At 35.0% G+C, this 27,145-nt stretch overlaps 2 protein-coding genes across 3 annotated transcripts in view; both read left to right on the top strand.

Moving 5' to 3' along the window:
* Nucleotides 1–17,206, top strand: part of slc9a1a (solute carrier family 9 member A1a) — a 40,226-nt gene extending 23,020 nt beyond the window's left edge. Inside the window, exons 5-12 of the mRNA XM_058746504.1 lie at nt 543–745; nt 6,367–6,456; nt 7,991–8,061; nt 8,430–8,606; nt 9,412–9,526; nt 9,611–9,712; nt 9,969–10,050; nt 11,229–17,206. Of these exons, the coding sequence (XP_058602487.1) occupies nt 543–745; nt 6,367–6,456; nt 7,991–8,061; nt 8,430–8,606; nt 9,412–9,526; nt 9,611–9,712; nt 9,969–10,050; nt 11,229–11,554 (1,166 nt within the window). The 3' untranslated portion in view covers nt 11,555–17,206. The remainder of the gene's footprint in view (nt 1–542; nt 746–6,366; nt 6,457–7,990; nt 8,062–8,429; nt 8,607–9,411; nt 9,527–9,610; nt 9,713–9,968; nt 10,051–11,228) is intronic.
* A 7,524-nt stretch (nt 17,207–24,730) lies between these two features.
* Nucleotides 24,731–27,145, top strand: part of LOC131521600 (mannosyl-oligosaccharide 1,2-alpha-mannosidase IA) — a 223,757-nt gene continuing 221,342 nt past the window's right edge. Inside the window, exon 1 of one of the 2 annotated variants that reach the window (XM_058746505.1) lies at nt 24,731–26,869. In XM_058746505.1, coding sequence (XP_058602488.1) covers nt 26,318–26,869 — 552 coding nt within the window. In that variant the 5' untranslated portion in view covers nt 24,731–26,317. The remainder of the gene's footprint in view (nt 26,870–27,145) is intronic. The other variant, XM_058746506.1, reaches the window with a different exon arrangement.

Here is a 27,145-nt window from a genome sequence, read left to right as displayed (position 1 = left end):
GCGTCATGGCTTCAGGGAAGGTCCGTCATATATAAATAAATAAATGTAAAAAAATTTTAAAAATAATAATTGTTTGTTTGTAAAATAAAGATATTTGATGAAATAAAATCTTTGATATAATATATAAAAAAATTTTTTTTATTGTATTTGGGTTTGGAGAAGGTAAAAAACTAAATTATATAATAAATTATACTATTACTAAAATGAAAGAAAAGATCTAAGTGAAACATTTTCTAACATTTCATACAATTTTAAATTTAATAAATAAATATAAAATACAATATATGTAAATGTTAAATATATTATATGAATGTAATGTATACACTTTTTAAATGTGTGTGTATATATATGGGATGGGAAGGTTCATCATCTTTAAGTAGTGTGCTAAACTGTGCTTTGATTTTAATTACTTTTACTTCTTTCTTAATGTCTTCTGTTTGCCTATTTAAAGAAGCTGTTCTATTTGGTGAATGCCCTGAGGTTGTGAATGGTGGCACATTTTTCAATGCTTGTGTTTAATTAATGTTTTACTTCTTCCAAAGGTGTTGTCGGCTTGACCTTCGTGATCAACAAGTTCCGTATCGTCAAACTCACCCCTAAGGACCAGTTTATCATAGCTTACGGCGGACTGAGAGGAGCGATCGCCTTCTCCCTGGTCTACCTGCTGTCGACTGAACACTTCCCCAAGAGAAACATGTTCCTCACCGCCATCATCACGGTCATCTTCTTCACGGTGTTTGTGCAGGTCAGTGACCGCTTCTCAAGTTGTTATAATTAATAAATAAATTAAATAAAAAATAAAAGATATTTGATATACACACGCTTTTTATATATATATTATCAAGGCTGTACAGTGCGACATATATGTATAGTACAATGCGATATACAGTTTTGCATGTTCATAATAACACAGCCGCTTAATAATGTGAAGTGATTTCGTTGTGCTTGTTTGTTTGTGTGTGTGTGTGTGTGAGAGATTGATTATACTTGTTAGGGGTGTGCGATATGATGATTTTTGATGTCTCTACGCCACGATCTGCTTTTGAAGAAATATCGTTTTATCGTGCTACAGCGCACATTATCAGCTGCAGTTCTGGCGCCGCCGTATCAATGTATACAGTGCGACATACATTCACATCAGATGTTATCTCAGCAGTAGAATTACACTTATGGGACACAGCACTTGTGTGCAATCACAAAAGTGCATTATTTGCATATGCTTTAAAGCCTTGCCGGTTTAACATTTAATTCACGTGCTGTTCTGACGTGCTTCTGAGCGCGTGCACATGAAGCACGCACACACTTTCAAACAGCGCCTGATTACTAGACTTAAGTTTAAGACTTCACTTAACTCAACTTACAAGTTGTCTTTGGCGTCTGATTGATTTTGCATCTAATACTGTCAAAAGCACACAAGGTTTACATATAAACACAGTTATGTCTAAAATGAAAGTAAACAGTTGAGAGAGAAACGGATGCGCGCAGGTCTTAACTAAACATGCTCCCAACTGACATTTAAAGGGGTAGTTCACTCAAAAATTACATTTGTTATTATTTACTCACTGTTGTCCCAAGCCTGTATTAATTTCTTTCTTGTGCTGAACACAAAAGAAGATATTTTGAAGAACGTTGGTAACCAAACAGTAGCTGGTCCACATTGACTTTGACAGTAGGAAAAAAATACTATGGAAGGTACTGTGGACCAGCAACAACTGTTTGGTTACCCACATTCTTCAAAATAACTTTTATGTTCAACAGAAGAAAGAAACTAATTCGGGTTTAAAACAACTTGAGAGTAAGTAAATGATGGTATAAAAATAAAACACTATGACAGAATTGACAGACAGATGACATAATTTTCATTTTTGGGTGAACTATTTCTTTAATATTAATAAAAAAATAAAAATAAAAAACAGAAAAATCACTCACTTCTCATGACTGATGACTGAAAAAAATGATGTATATAGTGTATACAATGTTTTATTTTAATATTTAATGTTACTGCTAAATACTGTACCTGAAAAATAAAGCACTGTTTGTTTTATTTGTATGTTATGTGTATTAGTAATGTATGTTTTTTGTTCTTATTTTCTAATAACAAAGATAAAATAATGACAAAGATTTTTATCTTCGCCCCATTTTGGCCTAGATGTCTGCCATTCTTTTTTTATTTTATATTTTGTTACCAAAGGCTTTTTTAAAAATAGGGAAATTAGTTTGGCTGTACTTCCCAGGCAACTTGCAAAATAGTAAAACCAACATGACAAAGAATCGTGATTAAAATCATGATATTCCTGAATAAAATGGTGCTATGATATTTTTGCAATATCGCCCACCCCTAACTTGTGCTACAACTGTTTGGCCTGTTCTACAAACCTTTCAACCTCTGTAGCACCAGTGCTATGTGCAAATAAAGTTAACGACAGCCCTATGTATGTATGTATGTATGTATGTATGTATGTATGTATGTATGTATGTATGTATGTATGTATGTATGTATGTATGTATGTATGTATGTATATGTATGTATGTATGTATGTATGTATGTATGTATGCAAAATTTATTTGTAATTATAGATAGATATATAATATAAAAATATATAATTTATTTTAAATTAAAAAAATATATTTATATAGCAAATTAATTAAATAATAAATGTAAAAAGTCAATGCAAGGATGTGTCAATGTAATATTGTGAAAAAAAGAATGATTAAATTGGCAGAAAACGAGCTCTGATTAGCCAAAAATTTGCATAATCATGCGGAATGAATTTGAACATGAAAATCAATTAAATTATGTGAAGTTATTTCAAATATGATAAAACGATTATCTTAGTGTATATTTTTACCTGAAATTAAATTAGTTTAATAATCATAAAGTGAAATCTGTGGAATTTCATTTCCTTTCAGAATTTAGTGCAGGCCTAGCTATCCGTCAACCTTGCGTTTGATGTACTGATGTAATGGCCTCAGACTCGGCTATTGAAGCGTCTTACGCTCCATCAGGTTTTACTGGCTGCTGGATTATCGAACGCTCTTGTATGGTTTGTTTGTTTTTCGGTGAGTGTTTACACCATTTTTTCTTCTTCGGTCTCTCGGCTCTTTGTGAGCCCCGATGGCTCTGAGATATGCATGAGCTGCTGAAAATGGCGAAAGTAACCCTCTTGGCTTCTGTTTTGAATGATTAATATCGTAACGTGAGGCTTTCTGCTTTGTGGAAACAGTGCTACAAAAGAGCAGGACCAGCACAGAGTCTGTGTACAATACACAGAAATGATGAGATCCAGATCTTCACATGTTTGTACCGTGGATTTACTGATGGTGGCTGATGTTTTGGAGTTGTTTTAGTGTGTCCGAGTGGTTCAGGGTCAATGCATCATGGTTCTCCTCAAGTTAAAGATGCAAACAGCTTTGCAGATCTATTGTAATCTCCTCATGAGTGTTTGCAAGGTTTCTGTGGGTCTTAAAAAAAGAGCAAAAAGTCATAAAGTCATGGCATTAAATGTTGCATACATTGGACAAAATTACTTAAAATTACTTCCTTAGTATTTTTGTCATGTTTTCCGATAAAAACATCTAAACATCCTTAAATCAAGGCTGATTGATGCAGATTTAACACACAAAGTCCTGTCTGTTTTTTTTTTTGAGAAATTGAACAAAATGAAGCAAGTTTATGTTTAAAAAAAGAACAAATATCTGTTAATGGGGAATCAAAACTTCGGGAATTAAGTTGTTTTTTCTGAGCTCATTGGCAGATATTTGTTCTTGATTAATCATAAACTCAATTTATTTTGATCAATTTCTCTTAAAACAAGACATTATTTTTTTGTTATTATGCTTCTTGATTTTGTCGTAAAATACATTTGCATATATATATATATATGTGAAATATTATATATAAACCTAAAATAAAGTACAAATTAAAAGTTCAGTAAAAATATTTGATATACACTTTATTTATTTGTGTATATATATATATATATATTTTAATTTTATTTGTAGTTTTAAATAGATAAAACTAAAATAAAAAATTAATTAAAAGTAAAAAAAAATGATATGATTTATGTATGTGTGTCATGTATATATGGATATGGATAGATTTGCTTCATTTTGCTTCTTAATTTTGTCGTAAAATACATTTGCACTGGAAAATGACTAAAATACAGAGGATGAACAGTTTTTTTTGCAGTAAGATCAGAAAGTACAGTAAAAGTTAGTTCCATATTCTAGTGGCCATAAGTTTTAAGACCCTGGAGCACAAAACCAGTCTTAAGTCGCTGGGGTATATTTGTAGCAATAGCCAAAAATACATTGTATGGGTCAAAATTATAGATTCTTCTTTTATGCCAAAAATCATTAAGATGTTAAGTAAAGATCATTTTTCAAGAAGATATTTTGTAAATTTATTACCGTAAATGTATCAAAACTTCATTTTTGATTAGTAATATGCATTGCTAAGATCTTCATGTGGACAACTTTAAAGGCGATTTGCTCAATATTTAGATTTTTTTGCAAATAGTTATTTCAAATAGTTGTATCCATACATCAATGGAAAGCTTATTTATTCATGATGTATGAATCTCAATTTCGAAAAATTGACACGTAAGACTGGTTTTGTGGTCCAGGGTCACATATTGATGATGTTTTGTGCTCCGTTTAATTTATTCCTTACATTTTCTTTACTTAATCTTAAACCGTCTTCAATTTACCTTCCTAAAACCTGCAGAAACAGTGACTCCTTGACGTTTTAATGTGTCGGAGGTGTTTTCTCTCGTCACTGTGACTCAAGACGACCCTGTCAGGCACTCGGGTTCGTCCTGACAGTGGTGATTTATTGTGGAGAATTGATTACAGTGGAGGTTATCAGGAGGTTTTCTCTGCTTTGTGGAGGCTGCTGGAAGAGGAATTGTTTGTCTTCTGCTCTGTGTGCTGCTTCTGTTGGTTGGTGTCAGGTTTAAATAGTGTGTCTCTATCCACACGTTTGAACAAGGACGTAAGGGAAGGTCTCAAATTGCGAGGTTTGTGTTACCCTCCCTGTGTCTTATGTTAGGGACGTTTTTGTGATTGTCTGTGTTGTGATGTTGGGTCTTTCTGCAGTAATGTGTCACATAAAGTGACCCCAAAAAGTATTTAGACACTTGTGTTACACTTTAAACTGAATGAATGGATTAGATTTAATCAAAATCGCAAACTGAGGCCTTGTTTTAAAAGTAAAGACAAAACCTTTTTAATAATAAGAACGTGTTAAGAAAGTAAATGCAGTCAGTTATGATTTAATTTTAAGCAGCTATTTATTTTAGCATTTCTTACCTAACAAATGTCTTTGAATGTACAATTGAGCTATCTTCCCTCCTCTTCATTTTATTTTATTTTATTTTGTATTTTTTTTTTTTTAATTTTAATTTAATTTTTTAATTTAATTTTTTTTTTTTTTTTTTTTGACTGTCTAATGCAGTGACTCATAAAATCCTGGGTGTACTATTTGGGGTCACTGCAAAAGACTGTCTATCTGTGATCTCGCTGCATAGAGTTTGTGCTGTTCGCAGGAAGTGGAAGGTGGAGACAGTTTGCAGTGTCAGATGTGATGGTGCATTTGCTATTGCTGCATGCGGTGTATTTTGATCTCTGCCAGCCTCTGACCTTGAGGAAAAACCCTCTTCACGTAGAAACAGCGCCAGTGTAACAAACGCTGCAGTCATAGTCACAGTCGCCCCTCTGTCCTTCACCATTTCTCAGCACACTGTAGTATGTATAATACATGCACAAGCCAGGACATGCTATGAATTACAGCTCAGGACAGGAGGTGCCGCCCACTGCGTGTAAATCTAATTGCTCGCTAGTCATGACCTGTAATTCTTTTAGTCAGGAGGTTTTGGCATAGTATTTTATGTATTTAGAAGAACAAAAATTTTAAAATCCCTTTCTATTCCCATCTCATTCCCATCTCATTCACATATTCTCATCTCAGAGACACACACACACACACACAAATCATGTCACACTGCATAGTTTGAATTTTATTTTATGCAGTGCAATGCAACTAAATCAAATGCAGTGAAAATTTTTTTAGAAGTGTTTAAGAAATGTTTTACGTGACAATAGTGCTATTTTGTTTTTGTTTTATTTTATTTTATTTCTAATGCAGTGACTCATGCAATTTTAGGTTTACCTGTTTGGGGCCAATGCATTTGAGAAAAATATTCATTTTTTCAAGATGACTTTGATAAGTGGTTTGCTTAGCATTGTGCCATCCTTTTTTATGTTAATCCAATTTTTTTTAAATGACTAAAGCTGTATAGTTTGCATTTAAATAGGACCATCTGTGAGCAGTCGTCAATTTCCGCTCTCCTGTCTTTGTTTTGTCAGGGCATGACCATTCGACCTCTGGTGGACCTCCTGGCGGTGAAGAAGAAACAGGAAACGAAGCGATCTATTAATGAGGAGATTCACACACAGGTGCTGCTCATCTCTGAGTTTCTCCCATCTGTGATTCAGGAATATTTTATGCTTTCTCAACAATCTGCCAGTCCCGAATAGATTCGATTGCACAGTCTGGTTCACAATAAAAGCAGGGCTGGGTTAGATGAGTTAATTATAATAACTGAATTATTTTGTGCTCTTGTTTGGATTTGTGTAACATCCAGTACTACTGAAGGTGAGTGTGTTTAAGTGCCATCTGCTGGTCACATACTGGTACAGTCACAGGTTTATTCAGAAATACAGCTTGATATATTTAGAATGACAGGTGTCAAAACATTTTTTGTTTAGACATAAAATGCCTAGAATATTTCCAGGTCAAATTTGAACACAACCCCAAAAAAAAATACTGTAAAGCATAGAATCTGAAGATAATTACTATTAAGAATTGAGAATGACAAACTCGAGTAAAATGTTGCAACACATTAATGACAGTTTTGCAGGAAAACGTTTAATTTTCATGAAAATGTCACCATGCAAAAAGTCTTAATCATCCTAATTTTCTTTAGGTACAATTAATCTTCACCTTAATATCAGAACAATGTAATGCAGCCTTTTAAAATCAGACTGTATGTATATCATAGAGACTTGAGGGCCTGTAAGCAATCACCTAGCAACACCTTAGCAACCACCCAGAACACTTAAGGAACTGCATGACAACGTGTGCACCAACAGTATAACATCATATAAAGATGTAATTCTTACAACTCTGACTAATCAAACACTCACAGTACGTTAAAGCAGGGACTCGTGTTTTTGTCCAGGAGAAAGGCTTCCCTAGTAATCACACTGAGCCTCAGTAAATGTTTTAACATCAGCAGCGTGAGTGCAGTGCTCAGTAAACAGAGCCGTCTCCGCTATAAATGGGCAGATTAAATGAATGTTTGTCCATAGCTTGGGAGCGTTGAGAACGTTTATAATGATAACAACAATTCAGATGAGAAAAACACCAGTGAAATATCATTATTCTCGATACTAGATTTAATATAGATTTAATAATAAAATATTAATAAATTATATATGTATATGTGTGTGTGTGTGTATATATGTATATGTATGTGTGTGTAATTTACAATATATAATATAAATAAATAATTATAATTATATATCAAACTTTAAATGTAGAAATATATTATTTAATATAACATATATTTATTATATTACATGAGTTTAATATGAATATTCTTTAAAAAAGCAGGTGGCAGTTTGTATGCCAGACATGAGCTTGGATCCACTCCACAAAACTCAGTACAGAACATTTTGCCCACAAATTGGCATTTATTCACCACTCATAAAGCTGATTGTTGCTATGGAAACACCCATTTTCATGAGCGTCTCATCGTTGTTAATGCTGTGAGTGACTGGCAGAAATCTCTCTTCTGTCCACTTTAATGCTCATTATCAGCATCATGTTCAGCTGCAGCTTCTGTTTAACTGATAATCTCAGCGTTATTGATTGATATTGTAGTTTGTTTCCTAAACAGCTTATCAATTGTCATTTTGTTGTCTTTAGTTTCTGGACCATCTGCTAACCGGCATCGAGGACATCTGCGGACATTACGGACATCATCACTGGAAGGACAAGTACGTACATAACTCAAAAAGTCAAATTTGGCTTTTCTGTGAGTGATTTTGAAGTCTATATGAAATCATAATGATTCATACGTCTGGTCTTGGTATTTGGATGATGTTTTGAAACCAGGTGTGTTTTTTGTTTAGTTGGTTGAGTTTACAGTCTCATATACTGTGCTTGTGAAACAGAGAAAGTGAGTTTTAGGATAAAATTTAGAAAGAATATGGAGAACCACATGTTTGGTTCATTTCAATGCACTGTTAGGTCAGTATGTTCCACATGGATTCCTGCCATAATGACACTGAATGCCAGGGTTTGTTATCTGGATAAAAATAACCACGATCAAATGAAAGCTTCACCTATTTCTTCTCATTTCCAGGCTGAACCGGTTCAATAAGAAGTACGTGAAGAAGTGCCTGATAGCGGGCGAGCGCTCCAGAGAACCACAGCTGATCGCCTTCTACCACAAGATGGAGATGAAGCAGGCCATCGAGCTGGTGGAGAGCGGCGGCGGAGCCAAGCTGCCCTCGGCCCTGCCGTCCACCGTCTCCATGCAGTGAGTGCAACCTCCAAACTCTATAATCAGGATCTGTTTTAGAATTTCATGGAAGGCAGATAGAATATATGGAATGCTTATGGAATGTGCATTGAATTTAAGGAGTGATTATAGCACATTTGGGATCTTATAGAATGAATGAAGAATGTGTGGAATTAGTATGCATGTTTTAGAGTATGCGTGGAATTTATGGAATGTGTGGAATTTGGTTAGAATACATGGATTTTTTTGTGTGTGTTTGGAATGCATGGAGAATGTGTGGAAGGCTTGCGGGATATGGAATGCGTGTAGAGTGTGGAATGTGTAAGGCAAGGCAAGTTTAATTATATAGCACATTTCATACACAGTGGTAATTCAAAGTGCTTTACATAAAAGGAAGTGCAATAGTCATTAAAAATAATAATAACAAGAAATTAAAAATAATAATCACAACAATAAAAACAAAGTGATTTTAAAAATTGATTTAAAAAGAATTTAAAACATTTAAGAATAGAAAATGATTATACGTAGTGCAGTCAGTGTAAAGAATTTATGTAATGTATGTAGAATGTATGCAATCGATGGATTACATATGGAATGTGTAAGGAATTTAGACAATGCGTGGAATTTGACTAGAATACATGGAATTCTTGGAATGTTTATGGACTTTAGAGAATGTGTTAAATGTGTGGAATGCATATGGAGTGTGGAATGTGTAATTATATGATGTATGGAGAATGTGTGTATATATAAAAGTGTGTAGATTTTGTGGATTTTGTGTTTGTTGTTGGATAATTATTTTTATTTTATCTCCAATGTTTTGCAGGAACATCCAGCCCAAGAAGCCTCCTCAGGACCGGGCGCTGCCGCAGCTCTCCAAGGCTCGTGAGCAAGAGATCAGGAAGATCCTGCGCACCAACCTGCAGAGGACCCGCCAGAGAGTGAGCGCTCACCACTTGTCACTGTATTTCCTTCATTTGTGTGATTTAATGCAGATCAAACTAAATTGATTTGTTTATATTTAGCTGCGCTCCTACAACAGACACACCCTGATTGCTGATCCATACGAGGATGGCTGGAACGAGATCCTCATCAAACGGAAGAAAATGATGGAACTGGAAAAGAAGGTTTGAAGTTAATGATAGAATGATTCAGCATAGAGATTATCAGATCATCTAAACTCTGCCCATAGCCTTATTAATTCATACTATTTATATAATAGTAAAAAAATTCTTAATTCATTGTTATACCATCACTGGCCATTAAAAGTCATCTCAGTTGACCGCTATTTGATATAAAAGATAGGTGGTCTTGATGGGTGGAATGTGCTTTATTAATCATAACAGAATGTCACCATTAAAGGTTTAATCTCTGTACTTTCAGATATCACAGATGAATAATTACCTCACCGTTCCCGCTCCGCCTCCTGATTCTCCCACCATCGCTCGAGCTCGACTGGCTTCAGGTGAGGCGGCCGTTTATTCTGCTGGACCGCTGATATATGAGCTGAGGATCCTGTTGTGTCACTGAAATCTTCCTCTTTTGTTCCGAGCGGATTCAGCCTCAGGTCTTTGCTCTCAGTGAATGTGCCGTGAATTGACAATCATTCAGGCTAGAGTTTGTTGGGCAGTGCCCCCTAGTGATCAACACAATCAAGCCACATTCCTTACAAAGATCTACTAGTTTGTTTGTGCAGTAAAATTGTGGTAAATGGATATTTTGTAAGGGCTATCAGATGTTTTAAGAGCAATTATAAGCCAGTAAAACTATCATTTAAAAAATATTGATGTTTTTGAAAAGCTACATTTAGTAAGAAAAGTTTAATTAAGCTTTCTTCATAGGTTGATAAATAGTTTTTTATTGTTTTAAGCATTAACCTCATTAAATTCTGTTCGATTTTTTTTTTTTCTTCCAGCAAGGCAAAAAACTATATGCCAGTGGAGTTAAAAAAAAAAGAAAAATAGTCTATATATCTTTATATCATGCAAATTATATAATTAATTTTATTTGTGCTCTTTAATTAAATTGATCTTAGTAAATTTTCATTTTCATTTTAGTTTAAGGTCAGTATTTTTGTCTTATTTGCAGTAAAAATATGTAAATATACTTAAAAAATAAATTCTTTTTTCTTTTTTTTTTTTTACATAAACCTCTTTACATTTTGTTAGATTTTTGCTTCTAACAAGATTAAAAACAAGTATGCCAATACAGTAAAAAAAATAAAAATAAGGAAATGCAAATTATATAATTATTACTTAGGTTTTTAAAATAAATTTATCTTTGAATAAGTGTTATTTTAGTATTATTTATACACTACTACATTTATATAGTAAATGTTTATTTATATATGAAAATATAAAATTAAAAGCTAATTTATGCTTTAATAATTTTTTTTTTTTTTTTCTGTTTAGCTTAAAAAAATTATTTCAGAAATGTATTACTTCAACCAAGGCATCATTTCTAATTTTCATTTAAGTTTTTCGTATAATATTTATAGTTTATTTTATTTCAGCTTTATTTGAATTAAAGAAAACTATTTTAGTAGCTTTAGTTTATGTTTATGTTAACAGTAACAACACTGGAATAAAGTACTGATTGTCTGTGTAGTATCTATTCAGTTCCTGATTGCTTCCCCTCCCACAGACCCTCAAGCATGGGGCCTCAAGTCCGTCACAGAAAGCATCCCCACTATTAAAGTGGACCTCGCCTCACCGCAGAGCCCAGAGTCTGTCAACGTGGTGAACGAGTTCGGCAAGAAGGGAAGCCAGCCGAAGGGAAGCCAGCTGAAGGCGAGCGAGGAGGAGGAAGGTGGCCTCACCATGAAAATTCCCTCTCCTCCGAAGCAGAGAAAAGACAAAACGGCCGACGAGGACAACGACAAGGAACCGCAGCAACGGTTAATGCGCTGTCTGAGCGACCCGGGCCCCGCCGCTGAAGAGGAAGATGAGGACGAGCCATTCCTCCCCTGAGAGATGAACGAGCTCCGGCCTGTATCTGTGGTCCTCATGGAGGATCGCTAACTGCTGTAATACAGAGGACAGATGTATAATCTGTAGGAAGCCAAAACGAAAGGAAAGTGAACCAAAATAAAGGAAATGAAAGGGAGCGATCAAAATAAGCCATTTATTTAATTTTTTTTGTTTTTGTTTATCATTGCTCTATTCATTTGAAGCCTAACACTGTCCTTACCAGGCATGATGTGACTCAAATCCTAAGCGATGAGTGATTGTCATTGAGTTCCTGTTATAAAACATCAGGTTTATTATTTCTGGTCACATCATGTCCGGTTCGGAAGTAAATGTTCCCGCCTAGCATTGGCTATGGAATGGTATTATTCCACACGAGGGGAACAGATCTATGCATTACCAAACGGTCGCACTGTTCAGTCTATTCAGGTGAAACGCTTCTGTTTTTGTTTTCAAAGCATTGATGCATTTTCTAGTTCACGATGCTCTTGTGTTCGTTCACGTGAATTGCCTTTGTTTTCGTGGTGCGAGTATCACTAGTTGTTTTACCTCTAGGGGAGTTAGATTTGTTTATCAGGAGCAATATGAAACCGGTTACATTATAGCCTTTCTTATATTTATCATACAGATGGTGCGTATTTACACTGGCTTATTATTTCGTCCCACACGTGGAGGACCATTTAAGTCACGCTCCATTTGCAGTGCACATAACAAACCTGAGAAACAACTATATACTCATTGTGATTGCACAAGAGATTTACATATGTAAAGGCTTTATTTTGCACCAAAAAGTTGATTGACCAGTTTGATTGGTTGTGATCGTGTTTCCTGTTTTCTTTGCTTGTACTTTATATCAAAGAACATTTTGGTCTAATAGTCTTTAATTCCCTTTAAATGCACTCAAGCGCTTTGGTGACCAGTCATGACCACTCTGAAAAACATCTGGACCGTTGTATCAGCAAATCTTGATTTTAAAGGAATAGTTCATGCAGAAAGAACACAATTCTGTCATTATTTACTCTCTTCATTTCATTCCAAACCCATATGCGGGTTTTTTTTCCCATGGAAAGACAAATGTTTATCTTGACGCAGCTCTTTTCCATAAAATTTCATGGTAACCCCATCTGGCGGTCTCCCACAAAGCATCATGAAAGTATCTAAACTGTCGTCTTTATGATTCTGTACATTATATTCCAATTCTTCTGAGGTCATATGATTATAGAAGCCCATTTCTGCCACAGAAAGTCATGGTAAATCATAATAATGACAAAATGTGAGATACCATGTCATAATTGTGAAGACAAAGTCATAATTATGGCATAATATCTCATATTGTGCATCATAAATTTGAGGAAAGTCGAAATTGACACTAAGATTTGTATGATTAAAAAGAAATTCTGAGATGAGTCATAATCATGACAAAGTCAAAATATGAGATACTAAGTCATAATTATGAAATAAAAGGTCACAATTATGGCACACTAAGTGATAAGTATAAGATAAAAAGCGGAAATTATGACAGTCAAAACTATGAAATGAAAAAAGTAAACATTGAGAGTCATACATTTTCAAAATATGAGATACTGAGTTATAACTATGAGACAGTAAGCCATAATTGACATAAAAAGTCAAAATATGAGATATTAAGTTACAATCATGAGACAAGAAGCCATAATTATGACATCTCATATTTTGACTTTTAATTCATATAATTATGAGACAAAGGTCATAATTATGACAGTCAAAATGTAAGCTACTATGTCATAATTATGAGATAAGTTATAATTATGACACGCTAAGTGATACTGTAGGTATGAGGGAAAAAAGTGGAAACTATGACCGTCAAAACTGAGATAAAAAGTAAAAATTGTCAGGGAGGCTGAGTCATAATTATGAGATAAGCCATAATTGACATAAATCGTCAGAATTATGACATACTAATTTATGATAAAAGCTATTACAAAGTCAAAATTATCAGATAGAAAGTTGAAATTGTCCAAGCTGAAATTATGAGATAAAAAGTTGAAATTGGCAAAGTCAAATTTGACCTACAAATTCAAAATTATTAAATAAAAAGCATAAATTATGGCACGCAACAAGTCATAATTATGAGATAAGGTGGAAATTAGGACACAAGGTCAAAATTATGAGATCAAAATTGTCATGACGACTTGTGCCATAATTTCACATTTTTATTTTGTAATTGTGACTTTCTGTCTCATAATTTTGACTTCGGTCATAATTATGACTTACAAAAGCATGCTTTTTTCCCCCTCATTTGTCAGAAATGGGTTTCCGTAGTAAACACTTGAAGCCGGTAAATGAAAACGGATACTGTATCTTATTTTTGGGTGAATTGTTCCTTTAATACCTGCAGATGAACATTTTTCTGAAACCCTTCACCATGTAGCTCTGCATTCACACACACACAAATATTTTTACTGCCGGTGTGATGGAAACGCAGGTTCGGGTTCGGAAATGTTGATTTGAGTTGCATGACCCCCAAACAGTGTGATTGTATCCCGAAAGAGCTATGCAGAGTCTGAAGTATGAATTATATGAATCATTCCCTTTATAGCCCTTGCACCGCGAGTATCAAAACACTGGCCTTTGATTCTCCTGCAACCGAGATCCTGCTCTGGAGGTGCATTGCATATTTTAGAAAGAATCAATAATATATCAAAATCAGAAAGTCTTTTGCATGCACAGAGATTAGATTAGTCTTATTTTAATGTGAGATGTGGTAAAATCATATCTATATATTTTACAGATGTGAACTCTAAAGGTCCAGAGATGTCTATATTCTGCTTTGAAGTATTACAGCGCTAACTGACCAGTTATTTAGCTTTTTACTTTTGCCTTTGAGAAGAGATGCGTCTCCTCCTCAGATTTGTCACGGCCTTCGCTGAAGTTCATGCACTTGATGCTGGTTTTGGTCTCGCCTGCCCTGTTGTGTCTGACGAGTGTTCACAGCCGTCATTATGCGATGTAAACGCAGAGCAGAGGACGAGTCGCCTTGATGTCAGGTTTCGACTGTAGTACTCACATCAATCAGGAGAGGGGGAACATTTAAAAAGGAATATTTCAGCCAAAAATGAGAATTCTGTCATTATTTACTCAACCTTAGTTTGTTATAAGCCTGAAAGTTTTGAAAGATCTTTATGCAGCTTTGTGTTTTATGGGAAAAAAACGGAGCATATTGGTTTGGAACCAGTGTTATTACTGCTAGTAGCATTGAGATACTACTATAGTTTCTACTAATATTTTAAATTCTTTTATATTTTTCTGATTTCATTTTAGTAGTTTTGTTGTGTTTGTCATTTTTAGGAGTTTTTTTTTTTTTTTTTTAAATTTAACTAGTATTTATTATTAATTTTTATTTTAGTTCATAAAGTTAAACTAAATTGCAGTGATAAGTGTTGCCTTGGAAACTATCTGAAGTAAAGAGTGTTTTCTATATTTTATTTTAGTCAACATTTACTTTTATTTCATTTAACGATTTTTATGGTTTTAGTTTTGTTTTTGTTAGTTTTTTAAATACATTTATATAGTCTTTATTTAATTTAATTTTAGTTTTAGTTATTTTGGTACGTCAGGTTCAACTAAATTAAAATGATACATTTTGCCTTGGTGTCTAGCTGAAACAAAAGAAATGTTTTTTTAATATACATATTTTTATATACTTTTTCAAGTAACAAGTAGGTTTTATTCATTTTTATTTTAGTTTTAGTTATTTTAGTACATCAAATTAAACTAAATTCAAATAATAAATTAGCTGACAAAATGTATATAATTTTTTTAAATTATCTGTTTATTTTATTTCAATTAAAGTTTACTATATTTTAAGTAACCTTTTTTTTATGATTTTAGTTTGAGTTAACCTGCTTGTATCAACATGAGGATGATTAAATAAAGACAGAATTTACGTTTTTAAATGAAATATTCTTTAAAATTTTCTTTGTCTTTGACATGAAGCTGAATGCCAATGATCTGCCCTTGTCTGTTGTTTCTGAAGTTTGTTTTAATGGTATTCTGTATATTTAATAAGTCAGCTTGCTTTTTGTTTGTCTGTGTTTTATTTAATTTTTATTTTTTTTAATTGCTTGCCACTGATTCTTTTGGTTGATTAACGTTATTGTGTAATTTTTTGAATCATATTCACCATAAAGCCTCTTTATACAGACATCATGTACTTGATGTTCGCTTGTTTTGCATAATTCTGCCTTGTTTTCAGAGTTTAATCTTGAAGCACATGAACGATTCTGTGCGTTTACATTATTTCTGTGCATGCTGTAGCTTTAAACTGCTGCTCATCTGCCTGTGAGATCATGCCGTTTGTAATTATGAAAGCTTATTTATCCACGCAGCTGGTTTGATAAACCATGTTCTCGTGTCTTGTCTTTGGTGCTTATTGTTTGGCTGCAGACTCGAGATGAGGAGTTTAATAACCTGAGCTCATTTTCATCTGATTTGTGATGACGGGACTCAAATGCAAACTAAAGACTGAACAAACCCATTGCTCTCTGAAATGAATGTTAATATGTCTGTACATGAAGCCACGAGCCATGCTTTCAACTTTCACATCATTATAACCTTCAAATGGTTTGAAATGAGCATTCAAGACTTATGTCAGCATTCAACTGCTTTTATTTTCAGTTCTGTTCGGGTTGCACAAAAAATGACACTCTGTACCTGTAATATTCAACTTTTGCTTAAGTTTCAGGGTCTTTTCTCAGTTTTGCTGTTGCATTATTGATTATGGATCATCCTGAAGAACTGTAACTGCTCTCAAACATGCTTCAATTCTAAATGAAATTACTTTATAAAGCTATGATGTGCATGAATTATTTACGTGCTCTTATTTATGTTTACCCAAATACAAGTCAAAGAAACAATCGGTTAATTTGTGCTTAAACATCTTGTTTCATAATCGTGAGCTTTCAGCTTCCTCTTTTGTTTCTAAACGCAGATTTAAGAGGCCGTTTAAAGCACTTTATCATGAACAACCTTTAAAACAAATCATTTTTAAAATGCAGCAATAATTAAGCCATCGTTCAGTGAACATTCACTACAGTAGGCACACAGACTTTACCTCTCTGTGTAATGTTGAGAAGTGTTGGTTGATTTTATATGGGCTAATGTGGATTTTTAACTCGTAGGAACGATTATTTGTTGTGGGTCCAAATATGAGAGCTGAGTTTGTCTGAATGTTATTAATCTACTGTTATATAATCTATTCATGTCCTTTATCTCTCCTGTTTTGACTGGATTAATTCATTGTCATTTGAAATTGCAATAAAATGTTTATTTTATATACACACACACACAAAATAAATGAAATCTAAATATAAGATTTGAGAGATATATATATATAAATCCAAGTGTAGCACTACAAGGATTCACTGTATTTGTCGAGACGCTTCAGCATTTCGCTCTTGCATTCTGGGAACTAACATTTATGGTCATCAAAGATACATGAATAAAGTTTTCATTTGCTAAAAGCATTGCTTTCTCTTTGATGTGAATGTGAGGTTGGGATGTAAATGCACGGTTCGAGCAGCAGAGGGCGCTGCTGTTTCATTGCAGCTGGAGCAAAAAAAAAAAGAAATGACCTGAAGCTCTTGAATAAATGAGGCGTTTAACCTTTTGGAAATATCATCAGTCTCAAACTCATTATTTCATGAGCTTTGTTTTCTTTATTTTATATGAGGTTTGCCATGTTTTGTCCGAATACACTTTTATACCCTGATTTGTTATTTTCTAGCAATTGGACAACAGATAAACATCAAATTTAAAAAACATTCATAAAAAAACAAGGTTTGTGTGTTTAGTCTAAATTAGACTATTTGAATGTTGATTTTCAGTTATAGATAATATTTGATATTTTTCCTAAATGTTTGAGTTTGATAAAAAAGCAGTCAACACAATAAAAAATAAAATAAAATAAAATTAATGAGATTATTTCTTTCCCCACAAGGCTTTTTACAATTCACTAAAACATAAAAATAATTTTCATTACATTAAAAAAATGAAATAAAATTGATTTTATCACAGTTTGTTGCCACAGCAGCATTTCTCATTTTCATTATATATATATATATAATAAAATTACTAAAACTTTTAACTAAAATGAAAATAAAAAATATAAACATAAAATCTAATTCAAAATCTCTAAAAAAAACTATAGTAATATATTAATTATAGCCTACTAAAATATACTAATATATAAGGTCTTTTAAATATATATTTAAGAATTTTTGCTAGAATGAATTACTAAATTAAATTTCTATCAAAACTATAATCTTTCATGATTTTAGTCAAGAAAGTCAAGACTTGTGAGGTGGGACAGGCCAAAATCTCACATTTGTACAGGAAGTACAGGCATTTAATGTGTTTAAAACTACCTACAATTCATAGATTAATTTTATGCTTTACAATAATACATAAAAAGCAAAACCTAATGGTTTTCGAATTTTCATTTTGCATCGAATGCTGTTAAACACATTGCAACTATTCATGGAAAGTTGTGATATTTGAGCAATTGCTCTGTGTTTTATCATTTCGTATGCTTTTGATTAAGGACCGTGAGCACTAAAATAAACCAGCCAGACTCTGCGTCACTTTAACATTCATAATCCTGATGTGTTTCTGAGTAATGCCAGACTCTCCTGCGAAGTTCAAGCGAGTGAAATTGCTCTAGACCACACAGCAGCACTTGGTGTTTATTTATTCTTGTTTGGATGCTGCTAAATTGCTGTGACTCAGCAGCTTGCCATCTTGATGTGGCTGCTGAGATTAATGTGACCTATTTGCATCAAGATATGCTTATTTGCCTCAGATTGTTCTTGAGTGCCGAGATAAGTGTCTCTCTATGATATTTAGATCCCATTACTGAGATATTCAAACGATGAATCAGACCGTTACTAAAATGAAAGTATGCATATAGAGAGTATTTTATGCTTCATACTGAGCATTTGGGAAACATTTGCAATTCATGCCCAGAGGGAAACCCTTTCCGGCAGACATCCTTAATTCAGTGTTTTATAGGAATAGCTCACCTAAAAATGAAAATGTGCTCATCCTCAGGCCATCAAAGATGTAGATGAGTTTGTTTCTTCATCAGATTTGGATAAATGTAGCATTGCATCACTTGCTCACCAATGGATGCTCTGCAGTGAATGGTGCCGTCAGAATGAGAGTCCAAACAGCTGATAAAAACATCACAGTAATCCACACCACTCCAGTCCATCAGTTAACATCTTGAGAAGACAAAAGCTTTGTGTTTGTAAGAAACAAATCCATCATTAAGACGTTTTAAACTTCAAACAAACAAAATATGAGTCCATAATTCATAATATTGCTTCCTCCAATGAAAAAGTCCATCTCCTGTTGTCTCTCACATCAAAAACCAGCCACATATTTGTTAAGAGCTGTTTTAGCTTTGTATTTAATCAGTGCAGATTTCTCTCCTGATTCAGACCAGATGACTTTTTCACTGGAGGAAACGTCATTATGGATTATGGACTCGTATTTTAGCTGAAAGCAATGGTTTGAAATGAAAAAAAGTCTTAATGATGGATTTGTTTCTTTTGTCCTCTCACTGATGGACTGGAGTGCTGTGGATTACTGTGATGTTTTTATCAGCTGTTTGGACTCTCATTCTGACGGCACCCATTCACTGCAGAGCATCCACAGGTGAGCAAGTGATGCAATGATACATTTATCCAAATCTGATGAAGAAACAAACTCATCCACATTTTGCATGGCCCACCAGATAACTTTTTTTTTTTTTTTTAGCAAATTTTCATTTTAAACATAGTTTTTCCATCATATTTTGAGTTCTTGTGAAAATTAGGAGGATGAATTATATGCAGTGTTATTTACTGAAATATATTCATGATAAATAAGGAGCATTGCTATTTTTTCACTGTCTACCAAACACTCATATGTCTTGTGCATATGAAAATGTTAAGAAAGAGAAGATCTACCGTCTCCAAAATATCATATTTGCAATCAAAGCATCATTTTATTGTGGTGAGGTTTTGTAAAGCAGGTCGTTGCACAGTGTCTGTTCTCTGAATCTCCTATTCATCTGAATTAAACATCCTGTGCTGGAAATAAGCTTACATTTCCCATTAGGAATGACCTGTAAACATCCGCCCCGTGAGACCTGAACAATCAGCAGCGAATGGAAATTTTCTGCTGCCGGTTGCACTATACTTTTTTTTTCTTGACCTTTCCTTTAACTAACTTTGTTTCTGCTGTGGTTAGTTGTTTTTTCTTAATGATCAACACCTGATTAATCGGGACCATTCGTCTTGTTTTGTTGCAGGAAAACTGCTCTCTGTCTCTGTCTGGTTTGATTGGAAAATCTGTTCCATTTCTGAATTGATCGCTGCCTTGATTTGGTGTTGCTTATACGCTTTAAATTTGTGAATCTTTCGCTTAGCTAAACCGAGGTAAACCTAGACAAAGTGTCAGAGGAGTGACTACACATTGTACAAGCAGTGCATGGATTAGATTCAAACTTTGTTTTAATTATACATTTAAGATCATATAAAGCAGACAGTGCTGAGTTTTGCTGTCATCTGATTGGCTTGGTTGGTTTGTAAGGCCCATTGGCTGCATTTAGAAAAAGCTTTTTTCTTTAGGCCAATTGCCAACCATTCAAAATTACTTGTGTATTTTGTCGAAATATGCCAATAGTTATCAAAGACCTATATTTAATTGTGGCCTATAGTGATTTGTAACATGGAAATGTAGTTCAGGTGATTGACTCGAAACAACCTGAGCACATGAGCAGAGATGGTAGATTGTGTATGTTCTGCACCAGCCAAGAAACATCCACTGAGATGAATGGGAAGGATTGAGAACTGCAGGTATTATGCATTACTTTCTTGTGCAAAATGGTTGAAATCACTTTACTTTGTACCTTTTGAGTTAATTTGCATATTGAATTGTGTGTGTGCGCATTCTGAATTAGTCTTGCATCTGTTTAGCCATCTAGTGCTAAATGTGTGTGCAGAGCCATCGAGCATGTGTTTTTCAAAGCCGATTGTCACTAGAAAATATTTCACACAGGTATGTTTTTTCACAATAATGCCATAGTACAACCCATTGGACAGACTGTTTATGGGAAAAATTAAATATGGCGTCTATTGTGGTGGGAGTCACCGCAAAGATGGTACTGTGCATGCATATAATTCTCGTTGACAAGGAAAATTAAGAAAGGTGCCAGAGTTGTCTTGGCAACAGAAAATCTCTGATGCCGCACTTGTTATGGTGAAAGAGTTGTGATGTCCACTCGGAAATGGCTAATTTTCACATTTCTGACCGGAGAATTTTACATTTTGAATTTTTTAAAATCGTAGCTTCACCAGAATGATAGGAAACTATGTGACTTTTATTGCACTTGGTATGTGAAGGGCATGATTCGAAAAAGCTAAGTGGTCGTAAAAATAAAAAAATCACTCATGGTCTTCGGTCAAAAATGACCGACCATAGGAAATGAATGAAAATACAGAACATTTTTGTGTGTACAATCTACAAATCCCCAACAATGCAGACAAAAATTGCACTGCAATGAAGGGGTGAAACTCTAAAACATCTAGAGTGCAAAATCAACACACACACACTCACACACTTGTATACACATACCTATGAACTGGTGTGATTGTAACACAGAATACATGTCAAATAAAATCAATAATTCAACTACAATACAGTAAAAAAGTGGACAGCAAGGAATGGGTTATACTCTAAAACATCAAGAGTGTAAAACAGATACATCCACTCACACGCACTCACAGACACACACATACACAGTTATACACACTCAAATGAATTGGTATGGCTATAATCATATAGCCAAAATGAGTTAGAAGACTGAAATAAGAGGTTGAAATCAGATCAGACCCAGAAGGATTAGGCTCTTATAAAGCATCCCTGTTCAAGTTTTAATGTTTTGTGTAACAAAATGCTTTCTGTGTTCAGGGTTGACTGTAGTAATAATAATGCAAAAACATATGCAATAACCTATATAATAATACTGCAAAAAAACATAAAAAAAAAAAAAAAACCTTGACAAAAATTAGTCTTTGAGAATGCCCAAATATACATTTAAATCCACAGCCTAATAAAAGTAAACAAGTATGTCTAAAAACAACTAGGGAATTTACAAGCCTCTCCTATATAGGAAACTAGTGGTTACACCATGAAATTACATGTTTTTTCTTTCTTTGCTCACACCAGGAGGTGCTAATCTGCATTCAAAAATTGGATTTTAAAGGCCTAGTGTATATTTTCATCTGAAATACTGCATAAATTGAGAAATTATTTTTAAAAATTAGAAAAAAAAATGTTTGTACTATTTTCAATGGGACAAATTTATTGCATAAATATTAATTAGTAGCATAAAATTATCTCAAAATACAAAAGAAAAAATATTATTGAACAAAAATATATTAGATTGATTTTACTGAAGAAAAACAAAAGTTACATTTGAGGTGTCCGGTCACTTTTGACCGTGAAGACCATGAGTGTGACTCGCAAATGAGGAGCGCACTAAGCATCTTGTGGCAACATTCGCCACAATAGATGCCATATTTTAAATTTCCCTTTTTTTTTTCTTCGATATTTTGATAGTTTTTGAATACAGATCAAATGAATGTAGCAATATATTGGACAATAAACAAACTTTTCTACATAACCTAAAATATTGAAAACATAATGATTACACGGCAAGTTTGCAATGAATATCAAATGTTCTGGGAACGCTTTTTGTGAATTGGGTTTTTGAATCGATTAATCGACCGCCGATTTGGGCTAAAATGAATCGGTCTTCTGAAACATATACAATGCTAACCCATGTGAAAAAAGTACACTTCCATAATGTGCTTAAAGTGCTCTATTTTCATGCTTTAACTTTGTACTTAATATACTAAAAGTGATTCTTTAGTACTTCTTAAGATAAACTTAAGATCATCTAAGTGTCCTATTTTGGGACGCCATGAATATACAGGTGCATCTCAATAAATTAGAATGTTGTGAAAAAGTTCATTTTTTCTTGTAACTTATTTCAAAAAGTGAAACTTTCATATATTTTAGATTCATTACGTGTAAAGTAAAACATTTCAAAAGTTTTTTTTTGTTTTAATTTTGATGATTAGAGCTTACAGCTCACGAAAGTCAAAAATCAGTATCTCAAAATATTAGAATATTTACATTTGAGTTTCAATAAATGACCATCCATACAGTATAAATTCTGGGTATCTCTTGTTCTTTGAAACCACAATAATGGGGAAGACTGCTGACTTGGCAATGATCCAGAAGACGATCATTAACGCCCTCCACAAAGAGGGTAAGTCACAGAGGGTCATTACTGAAAGGTGTGGCTGTTTACAGAGTGCTGTATCAAAGCATATTAAATGCAAAGTTGACTGGAAGGAAGAATTTGGGTAGGAAAAGGTGCACAAGCAACAGGGATGACCGCAAGCTTGAGAATACAGTCAAGCAAAGCCGATTCAAACACTTGTGAGAGCTTCACAAGGAGAGAACTGAAGCTGGAGTCAGTGCATCAAGAGTCACCACGCTCAGACGTCTTCAGGAAAAGGGCTACCAAGCCACTTCTGAACCAGAGACAACGTCAGAAGCGTCTTAACTGGGCTGTGGAGAAAAAGAACTGGACTGTTGCTCAGTGCTCCAAAGTCCTCTTTTCAGATGAAAGTAAATTTTGCATTTAATTTGGAAATCAAGGTCCCAGAGTCTTCATGCTTCCTTCTGCTGACCAGCTTTTTAAAGATGCTGATTTCATTTTCCAGCAGGACTTGGCACCTGCCCACACTGCCAAAGGTACCAAAAGCTGGTTCAATGACCATAGTGTTACTGTGCTTGATTGGCCAGCAAACTCACCAGACCTGAACCCCACAGAGAATCTATGAGGTATTGTCAAGAGGAAGATGAGAGACACCAGACCCAACAATGCAGATGACCTGAAGGCCACTGTCAGAGCAACCTGGGCTTCCATACCACCTCAGCAGTGACACAAACTGATCACCTCCATGCGACGCCGAATTGAGGCAGTAATTAAAGCAAACGGAGCCCCTACCAAGTATTGAGTACATATACAGTAAATGAACATACTTTCCAGAAGGCCAACAATTCACTAAAAATGTTTTTTTATTGGTCTTATGAAGTATTCTAATTTGTTGAGATAGTGAATTGGTGGGTTTTTGTTAAATATGAGCCAAAATCATCACAATTAGACTTAAACTACTTCAGTTTGTGTGCATTGAATTTATTTAATACACAAGTTTCACAATCTGAGTTGAATTACTGAAATAAATGAACTTTTCCACGACATTCTAATTTATTGAGATGCACCTGTAAACTAAAATGAGCTTTTAACATACTATCTCTGTATTTAAAAAATGTATTTAGTCACCAAAATGTAGGCCTACTACAAGTGGTAAAATACTTTTTTTTTTTAAATACAGAGATAGTATGTTAAAAGTGCATTTTAGTTCATATTCATGGCGTCCCAAAATAGCACAGCTGAGTAAACTTAGACAGATGATTTAAAAGTACATTTTATCAGAGTGTTTTTCTTTAGAAAACTTTTACTTCACAACATTCCAAAGCATAACATTGCACTTTTTTACTGCACCACGTTTTATATTAAATATCGTTTAATACTTAATCACATTAGAAATCTAGTACTTTCTTACTTTTACTCAAGTAAAAGTAACAAAGTTTTGCTATTAATGCTGTTAATGTTCTTAAGTATTAAAGGTAGAAAAAAAACAACAACTTTTATTTATGAAATGTAGTGCAGTAAAAATGATGACATTATGATTTGGAATGTAGCGAAGTAAAAGGTTTCCAGAGAAAAACACTGATAAAATACTGATACTTTTACTTGAGTAAAGTAAAAATACTTTTAATTAACCTCTGTAGGTTTATCTTAAGAATCATTTTTAGTAGGCTATATTAAGTACAGAATTAGTGCGTGAAAATAGAGCACTTTAAGTACATTATGGAAGTGCACTTTTTTTCACCTGGTAAAACTTACCACTTATATAATTCCATTTGCAAATACAAATGTATCTTTTTGTTTTAATGGCGTAGAAGCCCCGTTCTCCAAGTTGACTTCCCAAACCCGCCACACGGTGGATGTCTCGGCTCGCTCTTGCGCGCGTTGGGCGCGTTGGTTAATGACTCGCTCCCCCTCGCTCACCGCTGCTGCTGATCAAAGGCGTTTGCAGCAGACCGCCCTGGATAGTCGTGGAGTCACAGAGCTCTGTTTCTCCTTCTGTTTGCGGATCATAACGGCTTCATATCAAGACGTTTACACCGCGAGACTAGCCCGCAGCGATCGGCGTTTATTTTCTTCCGTTCTTCTCTGGCGATAAAGCAGGCGAGCGCGGAAGAGAACGCGCGGTAATGGGAAGAAGATACGGCGTGTTTTCATTAGGTTACATTTCCGAAGAATGATCCATCCATCTGTCGATCACGTTTTACGAGCACAAACATCCTTCTTCACGCATTGGACGTAGACTTTCGGAGCACGGGAGAGTTTTGAGCATGCACGGCGCTTAAACCAACAGTTTTTACAAACACTTGGACTGAATTTCGGCGTCTCGTCGCTTCGCTGACACTCTTGATTTGATCTCTGGATGTATTTTTCCAGCTCTTGTGTCCTGGAGTGGTGTGCACCGTGCCAAACACGTATAGATGTTGTGAAATAACCCATGATGTTGCAGTTTTGGGGGTTTTCGGCTGAGATGCGTCTTATTTCATTCACTAAACTTCAGTGTTGCTCTGTTTGGCCATGAGTCTTCATCATCATCATCATCAACAGCAGCAGCAGCATCATTAGAAAGCAGTTGTGCGTAACCACGTTGATGCTTGCCTTTTGAGGCATTTTAATATGCATGGTTGTGACGCTTTCAGTACATTTGCGTTCATAAAGCTTCAGTTTAGTCTTCTAGTTGCGCATCGTCTTCAGAAATCTGTGGGTTTGTAGGGACGTAGCATGTATTGTGATTGATGTGTGATACATGCATGACATTATTGGCCACTTTAATGCTGCTTTAAGTTCATAAAGCGTCATCATCATCATCTTCAGTGTGTTTGCAGGCATTTGCTCGCCTAATAAGGTGTTTAATATGCATTACTGACACATGTTGGCTGTGCATACTAATATAGATTTCACAAATGCTGCTTTAACTTTTTAAAAGTGCATTAATGTTCATAAACGCATAATTTCGTCTACCAGTTGAGCATCATTGCCATTTTCTGGCACTTTGCTTGCGTTTTAATATGCATTAATGTAATGTCTTTTGGCTGTGCATATTATTATATGCTACTTAAATCCTGCTTTAACTTGATAGAGTACATTTAAGTCCATATAGTTTCAATTTCGTGTCTTAGATGGGCATTAACATTGTGTAGATTTTGTCTGTGCATAACATTTTGTACCTCTGGCATTTAAGACCTTAAAGTCTCATTTCGGTCTCGCAGATGAGATGTTGCATGACTGCTCTGAAACTAAAGGAAGCTGGTTTTGAAGCAGTGAGCGCGCAATGACGCTGTTGTTGCGCGCAAATGTGTTGACGCCACCTGTGGTCTCTTAAATCGATCGATTCAGGAAGATTTAGGCACTTTGACCAGGAGAGAGTTCAGTTTGCACGGCAGCCGCGTCGCTTGCGTTTTCTAACCAAGTTTAGGTGTGTATTGTCGTGCGTAACGCCTAAGTGGAGCGTTTAAATGGTGCTCCGAAAGTTACCCGGTGTCTCAGCATCGGGCATGGGGCTTCGTCTGTCTCAGAAATTCGTGTTTCTGCTGTTCCTGTCGGGGTTGGTTACTCTGTGCTTCGGGGCACTTTTCTTTCTACCCGACTCCGTGCGCCTCAAGCGCATCTTCCTCTCCAAGAACGAGAGTCCCGCGGTGACCGTGGGCTCCGACAATGAGCTTTCCAAAAAGATGCCCGGGGATCCAGAGCATCAGCGGGCGGGTTTAAAAGGGGGCGAGGGGGCGAATGTCAAGCTCAGAGTGAGCCGCAAGCCCTCGGTGACCCATGGAGCGAGAACCGTGGAGAGATCTGTTGGGAGTAGAGCGCAGGACGAGTGGAGTCCGGCGAGGGCGCAGGAACCGGCGGCCAGAGACGAGCGGGTCACCTCGGCCGCTCATAACGGGGAACGCGGGAGCCCTTACAACTATGAGGCGTTTAAAAAGTGTCTGCTGAAACCAGCTTTGGGGAAGAACCAGGGAACTCCATCGGATTCCGAGACGCTTCAGCGGAGGGAGAAAGTCAAAGAGGTGAGGTGATCTGCTGTCAATGGAAGCCCATTTCTGCCGCATGAGCTTGGTAAATTATGATATGCCAAGTCATATTTATGGGATAAACGTCGAAATCATGACATACTGTGTCATAATTGTGAGAGAAAAAGTCGAAATTGTCAAAAGTAAAAATATATATATTATATAAAACATCATTTATGGGATTTAAGTCGGACTTCTGATATTAAAGGTTAAAAATTATGACATAAAAAGGCAGAACAATGATATGTGATAACTATGAGATAAGAAGTCGAA

This window comes from Onychostoma macrolepis, chromosome 16 (assembly GCF_012432095.1).
Source record: "Onychostoma macrolepis isolate SWU-2019 chromosome 16, ASM1243209v1, whole genome shotgun sequence".
NCBI lineage: Eukaryota > Metazoa > Chordata > Actinopteri > Cypriniformes > Cyprinidae > Onychostoma > Onychostoma macrolepis.
The sequence above is the reverse complement of the archived record's forward strand: the minus strand, read 5'-3'. Positions and strand labels throughout refer to the sequence as shown.